The 17,435-nt window shown below is 39.7% G+C and overlaps 1 protein-coding gene across 1 annotated transcript; it reads right to left on the bottom strand.

The window, feature by feature from the left end:
* Window positions 1-7,951: 7,951 nt before the first annotated feature.
* LOC115448497 lies at window positions 7,952-17,337 on the bottom strand. The gene is made up of 5 exons (XM_030175923.2): window positions 16,188-17,337; window positions 15,807-16,026; window positions 15,454-15,717; window positions 10,640-11,992; window positions 7,952-10,079 (listed from the first exon to the last, which is right to left on the bottom strand). Exons 1-5 carry the CDS (start codon window positions 16,348-16,350, stop codon window positions 8,618-8,620), a joined length of 3,462 nt encoding a protein of 1,153 aa, XP_030031783.1. The 5' UTR covers window positions 16,351-17,337; the 3' UTR covers window positions 7,952-8,617.
* Window positions 17,338-17,435: the final 98 nt, after the last annotated feature.

Here is a 17,435-nt window from a genome sequence, read left to right on the forward strand (position 1 = left end):
GTAATGGTTGGCCTGCTGTCTGATGAGAATCTGAAGCAATAAGCAATTTACCATGAAAGTCATGTCATTGCGGCATTCGTTTCGCATATTGGTAAAACAGATTAAAAAAGTTAAAACTTTGAATTGAATTTAAAAAATTATTTTATAATTTTATGAACTGAAACTACTATTTTCCCATTGCTTATTTATTAAACTATCTTGTGTATTCTTGGATTTTTTCTCACATAAACTAAAATACCCTATTTTGTTTGATTTTTAAAATAACGTTCTATTGGTACTTTATACGTTATAGTTGCGATTGATCTAACTTGTTTTACTATATCATTACTTACCTGCCGTTTCACATCCAAAATAAGCATACAAAAACGGCAAAGTTTCAAAAACTTGTGTGAAGTTTTGAATTTAATTTGACATTGACAAGTTTTGAATTTTATAAAATAGCCCGTTCCGCCTACACAAAATAGGTTTTAATTTTAAACAAAAGTATTTTTTTATGTTTAAAATATTATAAATTTCTTTTTTTATAGGTACAAACATACAAAGATTTTTTGTAAATAAAAATTATATATGGTAAATACTGCAACGGTAACGCCATCTAATGATAGTTTCTAGAAAAAAAATGATTTAGTGCTTTTGACGCCCACACTGCGGCGCTAGTATCAATAGAAATTAGAGCTTCTATTAACATTCATACCCCTGTGTATTATAATGGAAATAACTAACTACTTTCTGATCAGTTAATGTCTACCTTTACGTAAGTATATTATTAGTACGTGATTTCACATATTAGTATTTAGATGGTTAAATATTTGTAGTACTTAGATCTGAAAGTTTTTGATTTCAGACACAAAATGTTTGTTAGAAGAAAATAAATATTATATTTTACTGAATTTAAAATATCACCACGATACAAGTAAAAATTAACGAATAACCTTTCTTGATTATTTAAATTGATAATTATATAAGTTTATCATGTAGGTGCATTTAAACTGTTGGTCCGTTTGGCGATCGTGATATCTATTTCTATAAGGAGAAATTACATTTACTTACAGTTTATTTTGAAAATAAACAGATAATCATAGGTAAGTAGTGTGGTTATAATTTGAATACTTACTTTTGTTTGCTGTTATAACAAATTAATACGTAAGTACTTATATTTGTGATTAATGGATCCTTCCATAGATAATTCTCCTGAATTATCTACGTTTATTGTTCGATTTTATGGATGTTTCAATTATTTACGCATAATAGGTAATTTTGTAGGCTTGTCAATGTTTGTCGATTTCGATTCAAGACTAATTCGTTGTTTTCGTTTTTGTTTTCCAATACATTGCCCCCAATATCATAACTGACGCCATTTTTTTTTATACCGGGTTACCTTTTGAAAAATGTCACCCTTCGCCACTGCAATCAACTACTAACAGCGTACAAAATTCGCCAAACCTTGATTCGGAATCGCGTGTATAAAAAAAAATTAGGGCCATAAGTGCAAAGTGGGCTCCTTTGGAATTACTGGCAGAAGATATTAAAGCTCTTCGCTCAGAATTTGCGCAGCTGCAAACTTCAGTAATAGAGTCTAATAAAACAATAACGGAATTCAATATAAAAATCAGGGATTTCGAGCAACGCTTGGCTCAAGTGGAGAAGATTCAAAACCAAGCTTACACCTTACAAGTCCAAATAAATAAGTCGGAGGAGGAAATGAATGCCAGATAATATATTTTTTTATATTATAATCAGATGTAATTGAATCGTTAGAGCGATGCAAAACATGATAAAATACTCTAATCGAAAGTAATTAGTTTAATTGAAAGTTTTTACTACTTCGCTCTTTCTGGCGACCGCCGCGCTTCGGCACTGTAATCGGTCTAGCTCCTAAACTACTTCTCAGCCCATTATGAAACTTCGCAGGATTATCTATACAATAGTAGCTATTTTAGAAAAAAATAATAAATATGCCAACTTTGTGAAATTCAAGTTTGAAACTTTCAAACACATTTTTTCAAAGAAAAACATTTTTCAATTTTCAAAAATACAATAAAAAGCTCATTAAATGAAGTATTTATTTCATTGCTTTATTTATTTTATTGTAACATTTAAAAACTTGATAATTGATTCGAAGTGGCGTATACCAGCCGGCCAGTCAAAACTTCAAAAGTCCTTTAACTCGCTTACCAGGCTTTATACTTTAATAATATTTTGTATCTGGATCGAGGACATATACAGGTATAACATAATCAAATATTACGAAAATCTGAGACATCGAGTTTTTTTTCGTGCCCGCTTCACGTGGAATGCCCCTTATGTCACTTTAAATACAAAAATTGTAACTCTTTGTGTATGCTATTTTATAGTTTTTTGGATCTGCAGCATAAATGGTTCCTTCATCTCTTAGTATATACTATCAGAATGTGCGTGGGCTACGTACGAAGACTAATAATTTCTTTAGGAATACGTGTTTAAGTTCCTATGATGTGATTATAATTACTGAAACATGGTTAGTTGATGAAATAGGTAATACTGAGCTATTCGACAATCGGTACTTGGTATGGAGGCGAGACCGAGACTACAGCCTGACATAGCAATCGCTTGGTGGAGGCGTTTTAATCGCCGTTAGGAAAGATTTGAAAGATGTGATTGGCGAAGCTCAGCAGAGGATTTATGGGTAACTACCGAAAAGGCGACCGTCAGTTGCATATAATATAAATATTTGTGCCCTGTACTTGTGTAGTGAAAATTTTGGTAATTCGTTTAGCACTCAACTGTGTAATTTCACTAATAATCTCAACACAATAATACGTAGCCTCCCCCTGGATAAATTTATTATAATAGGTGATTTTAATTTTGGCAATCAGGTAGAGTGGTATGATTCCCCTGACAGTAGTGAATTATTACCTAAACATCATCAAAATCAGTTACTCTCTGACTTCTTTGACACTATAAACCTATGTAATTTATCCCAGTATAACAAAGAACGAAATATTAATAATAGACTCCTCGATTTAGTTTTCACGAATGATAAAGTGGAAGTTATTGAGTGTCCTGTTCTCTAGCTGTACCCATAGATCCTCACCATAAGTCATTGCTTATTTATACAACATATATTGAAATACATAATTTGCTTGACAAGTTAACTGCCAAATATATGTATCGTAAAGGTAATTATGGCTCAATTAACAGTGCTTTTGCCAACATCGACTGGGATGAGTTTTTAAAATGTAATACATTAGACGATGTAGTAACTAAGTTTTATAGTAAATTATACGAATTAAGAGATAATTTTATTCCATTAAAATTAGTAACACAGGAGTCTCATCCAGTCTGGGCCTTAATAAAAATGCTAAAGGAAAATAAGAAAACCATAAGAAGTACAAAATATACGGCAATCAATCTGATTATCAATGTTTCTCTCTGTTAAGACGTAAAGTCATTGAAATTGAACGTGCATGCTTTGATACATATATGAATAACCTTGAAACAGCAATTATTGATAACCCTAAGACATTCTGGTCATATGTTAAAAACAAGAAATGTTCTAACAATTTTCCTAATATAATGAGATATCAAGAATCCTCCGCTGATACTGGTGAGAGTATAAGTAATCTGTTTGCCGAATTCTTTTATTCGACCTTTCAGGACACTGTTGCGAATTCCAACTTAATAGATGATTATAATTATAATGTTTATAAAAACTCATTGATTAGCTCCATTAATATATGTCCGAGTACAGTATTGAAGCTTCCTCGCAAGCTTGACCTCAATAAATCTGGAGGCCCAGACCTTATACCACCTATATACGTTGTAAATTGTGCGCAAAACATTGTTGTTCCAATTTGTATTCTCTTTAGGCGCTCATTATTAGAAGGAGTTGTTCCGAGAATTTGGAACTCAATGGACACACATCTTGTTGGAAGTCTATACCGTCAGGCGTCCCGCAAGTGTCGATACTCGGCCCTCTATTGTTTACTGTATTTATAGGAGATATAAAAGAATGTTTTTGTAATTCAACTATATTATTATACGCCGACGACATGAAATTTTTTAAATCCATCCGCCTAGAATCAGATGCCTTAAAATTCCAAGAAGATCTTGATAGGTTTGCATTACATTGTAGTCACAATAAATTACAATTAATTGTATCTAAATGCTATAATACTACATTCTATAGGCAAAAATCAATCATTGATGTTAGCTACAGCTTCAATAACGACACCATTGTTAAAGTGAATAGTATAAAGGATCTCGGTATTATACATGATAGCAAATTACTCTTTGATAAGCACATCAATGAAATTATATGTGACAAGAAAGCCTTCAACAGAGCCTCAGAAGAACTCAAACGCATGATTTGCCAATCAGACAACTACCGTCTCCAAAATCTACTGACCAACCTTACTCCCAACAAAGACACCAACTATGGAATATAACGAAAAGACTGAGAAGACCAAAAGTACACATACCACCCCTTAAAACTGCAGATGGAAAATGGGCAAGAACAGACTTTGAAAAAGTACAACTATACTCAGAACACCTTAAAGCTGTCTTCCAACCTCTGCCAAGCAAACAGCCTGAACATGACAAAGATGTTTACAAGCATCTCGATTCACCGCTACAAATGTGCTTACCGCTGAAAAGTGTTAGCCCTAAAGAAGTGTGGAAAGAAGTCCGGAAACTACCGGAGCGTAAAACACCAGGTTACGATTTAATTGACGCACAACTCTTAAAGCAGCTATCTAAAAAAGGAATAGTACATATTGCCGGAATATTTAATTCCTGTTTAAAGTTAGCCCACTATCCTGCTCAGTGGAAAATTGCCCAGGTTATTATGATACCCAAACCAGGCAAACCACTCCACTAACTATCGAACAAATACATCGCCTTACAGACACGATTAGTCGTGCGTTAGAATGTAAACATTTTTACTCTGCTATGTTCCTAGATAAAAGTCAAGCATTCGATAGGGTTTGGCACGAGGGACTGCTTTTCAAGCTTAAAAAACTACTCCCACACTCTTTCTTCCCTATCCTAGAATCATACTTAGATGGCAGATGCTTCGTGGTAAAATTTAAGAACGAATCTTCACAGCTAAACGTTACTCTCTCAGGAGTTCCACAAGGCAGTATATTGGGTCCCGTAATGTACCTGATCTACACCGCCGATCTACCAACACACGCTGACACCCTAACGACCACCTAAGCAGACGACACAGCCCTCTTATCTGTACACAATGACCCGCTTATAGCGTCGGCCAAACTACAAGACCATGTCAATAAAGTGGAGCAGTGGTTAGATAATTGGCGCATTAAAGCAAATCAGGGCAAATCTGTCCATGTAACGTTCACCCTTAGAAAACAGACCTGTCCGCCAATAAAACTTCATAATGTAGAAATTGCACAGGCTGAGGATGCCAAATACCTGGGCATGCATTTGGATCGTAGACTTACTTGGAAAAAGCCTATATGGACTAAACCTAAACAGCTGGATACAAAACTAAGGTCAATGCATTGGCTAGCAGGACGCAAATCAAGACTGTCAAGAGAAAGTAAGATAGCTATTTACAAAACTATCCTCAAACCAATTTGGACTTATGGTATCCAGCTATGGGGTACATCCAGCAACAGCAACATCGAGATCCTTGAGCGATTTCAAAGTAAAACCATGAGAGCCATGCTTAACATCCCAATCTACGTAAGCAATAAATACTTACATCAGGACTTAAAGATCAATACAGTCAAGCAGGAAATTGCTAGATATAGCAAAAACTACCAGTTAAGAATATCTATACACATCAATGAACTCGTTTCAAAACTCGAAGGCACAGGAAGTGTCACATACTCCCGGCTAAAACGGCATAGTGTACCTACCCTAGCCACGAGGTTCGATAGCGTAAGTTAGGAACACAAGCGTTTTCCTTACGCGAATACAAAGCCAAAAGAAACACAACCGAATGGCTTATTGTGATTACTACACAGACTGCCACGTAACAGAATATATACGAAAAAAACAAGGCGCTTATTTCAGTTATCTATAGGTGGAGGCTTATTGTCAGCAATTTGTTAGAATATATTGTTGTATAATTGTAAATTAGTCTGTAAGCCTTCCAAAAATGAAATAAATAAATATCTAAATAAGATTATATGTACGTAATATATAGGTAATAAATAATACTGTAATATAACCCTATACTATATACTGTAATATGTAGTGTATCTATACTGTAATATGTAACCCTACATATAAGAAAATTGTTCTGTTATTGATAAACACACGCACACACACATATACACACACTCACACACACACACACACACGCACGCACGCACGCACGCACGCACGCACGCACGCACGCACGCACGCACGCACGCACGCACGAACGCACGCACGCACGCACGCACGCACGCACGCACGCACGCACGCACGCACGCACGCACGCACGCACGCACGCACGCACGCACGCACGCACGCACGCACGCACGCACGCATGCACGCACGCACATACACCCATAGACACACGCTCACACATTAATAATAAATTCAAGTTATTTAAAGTTTATTATTATTATTATTATTAACTTTATTCATTTTATAAATTCCTTTTTATTTGTTTTTTTTTTTTTATTATTGTAACTTATATGTTGTTGCTTCACTTTTTGTTGTGTATGTACTATGTTCCTTTGATATTTTTCATAATTGAAGTTTTCCGTTGTAATTACGCCATTAATTACGCCAACTCCCGCACAAGACCATAGGGAGATAGGAGTGACTGAAAACCAGCGCTGATCTAAACTCTGGTTTCGGTCAGCACATGCTGAGTCATTTCCTTTTGTCTTTCACTAATATTATGTTTGCTAAATTTGTTGTTATTATTTGTTAATTGAAAGGCAATAAATTACTTATTATTATTATTATATAACAATAAAAAATATTTTCATATTTAAATGCGACGCTATGTAAAATAATTATAATTATAGACTAACACATGCAGATGTTTCATTACGAAACTAATTCTAGGTTAAAATATGCGACTGAACACAGATTAAACGTGATGTTTTTAGAAAGGGTTTTAATTTGTTTAATCGTTTAACCAGTTTGATATTTTTAACCGATTTGAAAAATAAAGTTGTCAATTCGCATATTTTACGTACTTACTTATGTATGTAATATTATTGAAATTGCAAAATATTTACATAAGTATAGTAATCTAGTAGAGCTTCCAAACAAATATATAAAATTTAATGTGTATGTGTCTATGGTTGTCAACAAATATCTCCGAAACTAGTAATCGGATTGTGATCATTATTTTTCATTGATCTGTACCTATTCACTTTAATTTAGGGAGCAGTAAAGATTTCATTACGATCGGTTCAGTAAAACGGTGTTTTGGTTTTTGTGATTTGTCCGTAAAAACCACTAACTTCCAATGTCAAAGATGCTAATTAGAGTAATTTTGCGCGTACCTTCTGCAAGCTTGTCTATGTTGAATAGTTAGGCGCACAGTGAAATTAGCTTCTATCAACCTATTTCTTATCGCCATGTCCGAAATTTCTTGCTGTCCTTTGTAGTTAGAAGATCGCTTGCAGTTGTGATGTAGATAATATTTAAGCACTGTCGACGATGTAGCGATCTTTTTTTTTATGGGGAAATCAATTTAAGTTAAAGTGACCAGTATGCTATCCACATGACTAAAATCCGGCGGTAACCTTTGTGAACGCATTAGAGGCGAGTCTCGGGCACCATAAGGCCCTACGTCTAGTCTCTACCTTATATCTATACATTTATATAAATTGAATAGTTTGTTTGTTTGTGTGTTTGAACGCATTAATCTCAGGAACTAGAGGCTCGAATTGGAAAATTCTTTTATTATAGGATAGCCCATTTATCGAGGAAGGCCATACGCTATATAACATCACGCTATGACTAGAAGGAGTGGAGTATTAATGAAAAATGTTAGAAAAACGTCGAAAAATTTATTCCTTTAAAGACCTTCCGTTGCATGAGCTGCGTAATCGGTTAAAGTTACGCAACAACAATGTATGGCGGTATTGTAACTCAAAAAGTTCTAAAAAAATGATTATAAAAGAAAGTCGCCCGTCGCATCTGTCTGCCTATCTCAACGCAATAAACTCAAAAACTACCCAACAGATTCAGGTTTAATTTGATTAGTTAGTTACATAGTTTAAAACTCTGTTAAAGGACATATTAAGCTACTTCCTATCCCAGGAAAATGTACAGCGAGACATTTATCCCGGAAAATTCTTTCACGTGGGTGAAGCCGTGAACAAAATCTAGTGTTATATAAGGCTAAAGAGTTTTTATGTTTGTTTAAACGATCAATTTTAGACATTTCAATTCTTCATTAATAGGAAACTACGTTACTCTTGAGTGCTGTAGACTACTTTTTATCTCGAGAAAAGATAAACCGGGACTTATCCCGGATAAACTTTTTCACAGGACCGAAGCCGCGAGCAAAAGCTGGATATGATATAATATTTGGGTTCTCTATGAAACTTCCTTGCGTACATACTTAATACATAACTTTAAAATGTATTATACGTGATTGTATTCGTTACTCTAATATTATTTGAATGAGTCGTTCGTTTAAGCGGTGAGTACTGCACTAGGCTGGAAAAAAAGCAGTGGCAGAATCTGGCGAGGGCCCGTCAAAGATGTCCGGGGAATCTGCAACGTCAGGCTCGCCATAGCCGCTGTCCACGTCCGGCTCATCGTAGTCGAGAGCCAGCGCCGGCTGCAGCGCGCGCGGGTGCTCCGCCAGGTACGCTACCAGCTCGGAGGCCGTGGGCCGCTCCCGCGCCACGCGCCGCCAGCACGCGTTCGTCACCCCGCGCGTCTGCGCTGTTGCGTCCAACGGTAGTCGCGGCCTCCCGCCCGCGGTAACCAGCTGCAGCACACGCAGCGGAGGGCACGCGCCGTACGGACGCGCGCCCAGCGTCACCACCTCGAACGCGAGCACACCAAGCCCCCACACGTCCGACGCGGCTGAGAATGCGCCGCGCTCCAGACTCTCCGGCGCCATCCACAGCACTGGGAACATGCCTCGACGACGACATGCGTACTCCGCCGCGCCGTCTGCCCCCGCTTCACTCGTCTCGCGCGCCATGCCGAAATCGCCCAGCTTGATTGAGCGACGCGAATCCACTAGGCAGTTAGCGGCTCGCACGTCGCGGTGAACAAGTCCGCGGTGCGCAAGGTACGCGAGCGCCGCGGCCGCCTCGCGCACGAGCCGCGTCAGCGCCTCGGCGGACACGTGAGCCGCCTCCTCGGAACCGATGTCGCCTCCCTCTGAGCTCGCTTCAATGTCCGCACCCTCTGCGAGGTGCCGTCTGGCGCGTAGGTAACGTAATAAGTCTCCGAAAAACGCATGTTCCATTAAAACAAGTAGCGGGTCCCCGATACAGACGCCCACGAGTCGCACCACGTGTTCATGGTCAAGGGAAACCAGTGTGCACGCCTCGCGCAGGAACTCTCCTTCCTCTGAGGGCGCGGCGTCGTTGCGTAGCGACTTTGCGGCGACGGCTCGTAACGTACGCCCAGGCGAGCGCAGCAATGCCAGGTGCACCCGACCCGAGCGACCCGCGCCGAGCTCCTCGCGCAGTTCGAGATGTTCACGCGGTACCAGATAGCTCGCCAGCGCTTGCGACTTTTGTTCACGATGACTGAGCCAACTCCTGCCCAACTCGGACTTTATCTTGTCGAGCCGCTGCCGATAAGCGCGACGTGCTAGCTGCACGACGAACGGCACGAACAAGAGTGTAGCCACCAAGGCGATGCTACCTAACGCAATGTTGACGTCGTGGCAATCAGGAGTAAAGCAGTTGCCCGACTGCACAATGCATCTGGAGCTTCCGTCGTGAACTGGGCGCCCGTGTGGATAAGCTTGGCGATACGTTGTTATGTTAACAATCTTACCGTGGCGTATGCGCCACTCAGCCAGGAGCATGGGCTTGCTCTCGACCCACTCGTCGATGAACACGAGCGGCTCGGCGAGTGCGGTGCCCTTGTAACGGAGTTGTTGACACACACCTGATGCGTTTATTTTCTCGAGCCCTTTCCAAAAGCATCTGTAACAGAGGTAAGGATATTGCGTTATCAACTAGTTTTTAACTACACGAGAAATATAGATAACAGTAATGAGGTTGCGACAATGGCGTCGGTCAGAACGTCTTACAAAATACAACATGTCATAATATACAAAATATTATGAAATCTGTCGAATAAGCTTGTGTTGAATGTTAAGGGTGTACCCGAATAGGAATTTGTTTTCCACTTCTGGAAATGGTTTCTATACTTACAGTAATCGGACATCATTCTATTCGATCAGTAATTCACACCAAATATTGTAAATTATCTATTTTTTACTTTGTAGTGTGTTGTACCCTCGCAAATTCTTATCGAACTACATAAAACAGTACTGAATACACATAAAATTGTAATTACAGCGGTTTGTCTTTTAATAAAATAGCGTTCGCATAGGTATCCAAACACATTTACGAATTTTGTTATATTTAAAAAAAAAAATGATCTGTTCCAATTCAGACTAGACTTGTTGAATAAAACCGCTAAAAATCTTGGGTATGAAAATAACAATTTCAATTGTAAACTGAGGCAAAGAAGCACTTACTCTAAAGCTTTCTGCCCGTTGTGATCATTTCTATACTGCGGGTAGTCGCGTACTAAGGTGACAAAGCCATGTACGATAGTAAGCAGTGCGTCAACATACGAGACGGCGCGCGCCGGCCATGCGTCCTGCCACAGCGTCTCGAAATATAGGCGCAGCGACGTATTCTCGACCGCTTGGCCGCCACGATTGCAGCTGAACGACACCGTGAACACGCTCATGCCGGCCGGCAGCGGCGCGCTCTTCCACTCGCGCGCTACCCATGCGTACTTGTTAGCCGGCGTCATGCCGAGGCGGGACGCCTCATTCAATACCGCTTCCGCCGCACCTATTTCCATGTTTAATAGGATCACCCGCGCTCGCCGTGCTTCAAGCTTACGCAGCGCAAGTTCAGTCTTGTTGGAACTCATTTCTATGTTGTAGATACAGAGCCTGTCCTCGAGATGCCTCACCAGCTCCTCAGCGATTGAAGTCGACTCTGAGAGAACGGCCACTCTATTCCAATTATTTTCTTGGAAGAACTTAATGAAAGCGGCGGCGAGGTCCCCAAGGTGGCCGACAGAGGCATGTGCGCCCTCAGTATTGACATCGTACACGACGAGCGGCATGTGGGCCATGTCAGCCTCCTTGGCGAGTATCAATGCGCTCTCTCTTGCCGCTACCACACCGATCGCGCGGTACGACTCCGTTGAGTCCATAAAATGTTTGAATTTCATTCCAGCTTCCTCGGGTTGTGAACAATTGACAGCTTCTAGGTATACATTTACACCAAATTCGGAAAGCTTTGAGACTTTCCACAACTCTTTGCCCATGAATATTGTTATATTACGATACACGTCGAGACCTTGAAGCGGGTCTTCTTTGCATACAATTGCCAACATCGAGTGATCGAATCGCTTCGTTCGTTTGAGCCACTGTTGAAGACGTTTCGGATTATTGTTCGCCCAGTCGCAGGCTGCTTCCTCTATTTTGTCATCGTTCCGGCTTGCTTCGAGTTCAAGAACCTCACGCAGATCATTCGGCTCCGGCACAAAATGCTGAGTAAAGCGTAACAGTGGCGGCGCGTATTTGAACAGCGACTCGTGGATGGCGCGCACGCCCACCGGCTCCGAGTCCCGATCGGGCGACAAGCGGCGACTAGCGCACCAGTCACTCAACGCTTCCACGCCGGGAACGTGTTGCCACATGTCCCAGTCGTGGAACAGGAAGGAGCCGGGTGCGTCATTCACCAACTTCTTAAGTGTTGTGCGATTCTTGAGATTTACACGCTTCAGATCCGTCGCGAAGCTGATGCATTCTTCGAGCGCTCCCTTCTCGGTTGCAATCGTGTACATAGTGACGTTACCCGAATGCTGACTGTGGGAAAAATTATCGTGAATTAATTTGCTGGATATCAGGTGAAGATATACAACACGTGTACTATAGACATTGGACGTGGCTGCTTAGTTTCGTTGGACAATATAAGTATAAGGATTTTGGCGATGGTAGTAAGGGCAATTCCTTAAGGGCCTACCCCGGGCAAAACGGGCCGACTCTATTTTTAGTGAAGTGTGAAGGGTGGCTCGCAAAGGAGGAACGAACGATAATTCGACTAGGTTCGAAATTTCTCACACCTGATCATATTCATATTATTGAGGCTATCGCCGACCATGCATTGATTGGTTGTACGAAATATGAATGAGCACACTATTATGGAGATTCATTTGCCAAAAGATTGGTACCGACTAGTGCATTCTTCAGACAACACAGCATAGTCTACTGTTATCGAATCGAGTAGATAAACTTATTCGACTTAATGATTTCTTAAGTTTACGCGAATATTAGACATTAAAATTAAACTATTTTTTGGATTTTCAGATTTTTAATTGTGATGTTTAATGATTCAAAAAAAAATCTTATTCTCTGAAAAACCAATAAAGGCAATGAAAAGTTTATGTAGCGTGGCTTTCGATCTGATGAAAGCAAAAAAATCCTCGTTATCTTATAAAAACGAATTCAATAATGTAGAATGTATGACCAGGGATTATTCGAAACGAGGTAAAGCTTACGATATAGTTACAATAAATATGGTAACGAAAGCCAGCCACTTCAATATTGCTATTTCAACCGAAAAGAAGAAAGGTCATTTAAATTTACTGTGATTTATTCATAAGTGCGCTCATTAATTTTACAGTAGTTTGAGCTATAGGATCAAGACTAGCACGCTCCTCCAGATGATACAGATAAGTTACTTACACAATCATTTAACTTCTAAGACATGTTAGGATTTTGTTATGAGGTTAGTTAAACTACTGGTTTATTTTTTAATTGTTTTATATTGGTTTAAGTACCAACATACATCGTGTGTTGTCTTTATTCTCTTAAGAAAAACTACCTATCGAATGGAGTTGGAATTACATCCTTCAAGATAGGTTAACATGTTAATCATTTTAAATATGTTAATTAAGTAAAACCAAAAGGCCATTAATCCAAGTTGCCACTATGCACTAAATTAAAAAGTTATACAACGCAATTAGTAAAGCAACAGTGTATATTTTTGTGGCGGTACAAACGGCGGCGCAACATCTGCCTGACCGGCCGCGACCCCTCCGACAGATGCTATTCGGAGGTGGTATATATGCTGCACGTCGCGCAAATTGTGCAAGCGTAATTCAGGATCGATGTCGTCATCTTGTGTCACTGCATCGATCCTCTTGCAGTTCCGGCGATGTTGACGAGATGGCAGTGTATGCATGGATTGTACCGCCACATTTTATTTATTACACAACAAATATAGATTTTAGTGAGAGGCGTAACTCGAGTTGTATTATTTAACACATATTTCAAAAGACCAAGATTATAGCAAACTGATACAATTCAGCTTAATTATGATAAGTAAAAAACCTCATCTCCGCTTCTAGTACTTTTACCATATTTTGTTTGAGCAACATTGATAAGCTCGCCCCCTATCACATCATGGGACGGAACACACTTGGCGAAAAGTGGGTGCCTTGGTTGCGCCTCTGCATACCCCTTCGGGGATAAATGCGTGATGGTGTGTGTGTGTAATTTTAGCATGCACCTATTAGAAATAAAGAAAAGCTACAACTCACAGGTATTTTATGAATTAATTGGGCGACATAATATAATATTTACCATAAACATTTAAATGCCACACACAAATTTAACCTAGCCTACTAAGATTGCGGACGAGAACTTTTTAAATCTTGTTTTTGTATTCCTGTAGTGGTGATTTTTTAATTATCACAGAAGGCACAGCTTTAATCCAATGGAACTAAGTATTAACTAAAATAACCAATATCCATTGTTACATATTGATTACATTAATAATTACTTAGTTTAGATAAAAAAAAATAACTGTGATTTCATTTTATTCTTATGTTTAGTGATCTCTAGTCCTGTGTGAAATTAAAGTCGTATTTTTAGGATTTCTGTGTATAGTGGTAAACCATTTTGGAGTTTTGCCATATTACAAAAAAAAAAAAAAATTAATAAAACTAGCTTTTGCTCGCGGTTTCGCCCGCGTGAATGAGTTTTCCGGGATAAAAGTCCACTGTACGATAAAAGTCTTGCTAGATTTTTTCCCGGTACTGATAGGTTCAAACCAATTTAATCCCCATGGTGTTTGAATTTATCAAAATCCTATTTAAACGAACGTCTTCATCATAGTAGCTCCAATCTTTAATTTCAGTTCAATCAGTCGAAAATCTAAGAAGATTTATACAAACTTTCATCCCCTATTTTATCCCCTTAGGGGTGGAATTTATCAAAATCCTTTCATAGGGGATGCCTACGTCATAATATCTACCTGCATGCCAAATTTCAGCCCGATCCGCCCAGTGGTTTGGGCTGTGCGTTGATAGATCACTATGTCAGTCAACCAGTCACCTTTGAGTTTGTATACATATATTTAGATAATTATTGGTTACAGTAGACCCACTTCGGAGTCTAAGAAAAAAATAAGAAAATATCTGTGGCAACAAAAGACAGGCATAAAAAAGGCGATTTTGCGAAATAGTAGAAAATCGTCAATAATTATAAGCAGGTTGTGAAACAAACTGCCGACACTCAAATTCCAAGTCATAAAGACATCTATGATTTTTGTAAAATTATGTATGTATTCTTTGTTTTCAATGTGTGTGAAGTCTACCAATCTGCATTAGGATAGCGTGCTGGGCTAAGGCCCAATCCCTCGCAGTAGTAGAGGAGGCCCGTGTCCAGTAGTGGGACAATATATAATATAGGGCTGATATTATCATTATTATTATAACATATACTTCTATACTATTATATAAAGTTAAAGAGTTTGTTTGTTTGATCGCGCTAATCTCAAGAACTACTGGTTGGAACTGAAAAAAACTTTTAGGGTTGGCTAGTCCTTTCCTCGTGGACGGCTATAGCTATTTCTTCACGCTATGATCACAATAGGAGCCGAGCATCAATAAAAAAAATTGCAAAATCGGGGAAACTTGATTTCTATTGAGAATTTCGGTTGCGTATGCTCAGTAGTAGAGGAGGCCCGTGCTCAGCAGTGGGCAAGTATATAATACAGGGCTGATATTATTATTATTATTATTATGCTCAGTAAACGGTTAAAATTTCTTTCCCGGGAAAATATTATATAGCGTGACTACTCAGCTCAGTAACTACTAAACATATTCAGATGTTTTTTACACTACTAGGAAGCTATACTACTCCTGAGTGCTATTGGCTACTTTTTATCCCGGGAAATATTTATCCTTAAGAACTTATTGGCACAAGCGGAGCCGCAGACAAAAGCTAGTTTAAAATAATGTAGAGTGTTCTACGAGACTTACTTGCCGGAAAGGAATGAACAGAGATTAAGCACGGTGATATTGGAGTAGAAAATCCCAGATGTAGCATGCTGGCATTCGGGCAGCAGACGCGCCTGCGCGGACCAGCGCACGTACGTACGCACGCGCACCGGCGCGGCCGCCGCACCCATTACTACTAGCGACGGGCCACCCAGCCCGCAGAACCCGTCCGTCGGAGGGTAGCAGTCCACCCACGAGGGGCACGTGTCGCTTGAGTTCCACGCCACTGTCGGGGCCACCGTCAAACTGTAATGTAGATAATATGTACTATTTCATGCGTCGTTGAGGGTGAAATGGGCAACCGCGCGTCTGCGGCACACATGCGCGCTACTTACAATATTTCGGTTTTGTTCGCTTTCCATTGATTATTTATATTAGTGGTGAACTGGCATAGGTCCAGCGGCCCCTCAATGAGGTGTATACGTGTGTAGCGTAGCTTGTATCGTAGAGTGACGAGCAACAGCGCGGCAGCAGCGCGGGCCGGCCCTTCGCTCCAGTACACCGCCACGTCGCGCCTCTCGCCATAAACGCTGATGATACCTTCTGTGTGAGGACCTGTGTACAGTAACCGACTTTGTCTCAGTATTTTGGGTTACTACCCAATGTAGTTACATTTCAATACGATAGATAGAGTAGTTACCCAGAGTAACTACTGTATCTTACGTACAGTTTGGTAAATTGTTGGTCGCAGAAAAGAAGTCAGCAGAAATACTCACGGGGGATAGTCGTGTTGGCGAATTTAGAGCATAGCGGTCCAATCGGACCACTGGAGTCTCTAGGGCTGGCCAGGCTGAGATTGGCGGGCGTGGCACTGGCGCCGCCTTCCCTCTCGGCCGCGCACAGTATCAATGTACACGCGAGCGTCACATACAGTTGCATGGCGTGGGCTGGGGCTCTGGGCCACGACGCACACTTGTAGTCAAATGTAACAGTTATAAAACGCTAACAAATAACTGGCAACTAAATTTCAATGTGGGTACGATTCCACGAAGTGACTCTACAATGAATACTGACGCAGTTCTTTGTCCCTGTTTCCTTGTATTTAATATATTTAATTAATAAGAACAGACCGCGGTCCCTTATCAACATTTGGCGCACGCACTCATTTAAATAGTTTGTTGCGTTGTTCGATCGGATTAAATAAACTTAAATTTAATTTCTCACGCCGTCAATATATTATTGTGGCGCTAGTACAAAAAATCATCGTGATAAGGCTTACCTAGATTGGATATTTGTGAATATATTTGTTTAATTGTATTATACGTTTTGGAGAAGCAAATTTTATTTCCATGGTTTTTATAATTTTAACAGGGTCCTTCGAGTCTGTTTTTAAACGAACCGTACCCAGTAATTGCTATGCCATTTATATTATTTATTCATGCCAGATATTAGACCGAGAAACGTGAAGTGTCGTCTAGCGACAGTTGTTAATCAACAACGGAAAATAATCAGGTCGTATATATGGACATCATTATATGAGTACAAATCGAATAATGTATATTAGTGTCACTAAAGATTTATAAAATACAACATTGAACTTGTAAAAAAACTAAACTTGAAAAGGGGAACCTATGCCCGATTTTGGAACGATGATTTATTTAATAAAATTATTCAAGTACTTAATAAAATGTCATATCAAAGACGTTAAAATATAGCATAGATGGAAGCGGATTTAAGAGTTATTGGCGATTTGAAGAATCAGATAGAAAGGGAAAGTAGTATTACTGGTTGTAGGTCTCTCATATGTGAGAGTCCGCTTGGGTAGTCGTAGGTACGACCCAATGTCTATTTCTGCCGCCAAGCGGCAGCGTGGAGTCACTGTTTTGTTTCAATTTGAAGGATGTTGCAGGTAGTATAATTGGACATAATATTACGGGGGCAGGAGCTTTTCGAAGTTAGCCCACCGAAATACGTTCCTACCTGGTTCTAGAATTGTCGTAAACCTACCAATTATAATTCAAGGG

This window comes from Manduca sexta, chromosome 23 (assembly GCF_014839805.1).
Source record: "Manduca sexta isolate Smith_Timp_Sample1 chromosome 23, JHU_Msex_v1.0, whole genome shotgun sequence".
NCBI classification, from domain to species: domain Eukaryota; kingdom Metazoa; phylum Arthropoda; class Insecta; order Lepidoptera; family Sphingidae; genus Manduca; species Manduca sexta.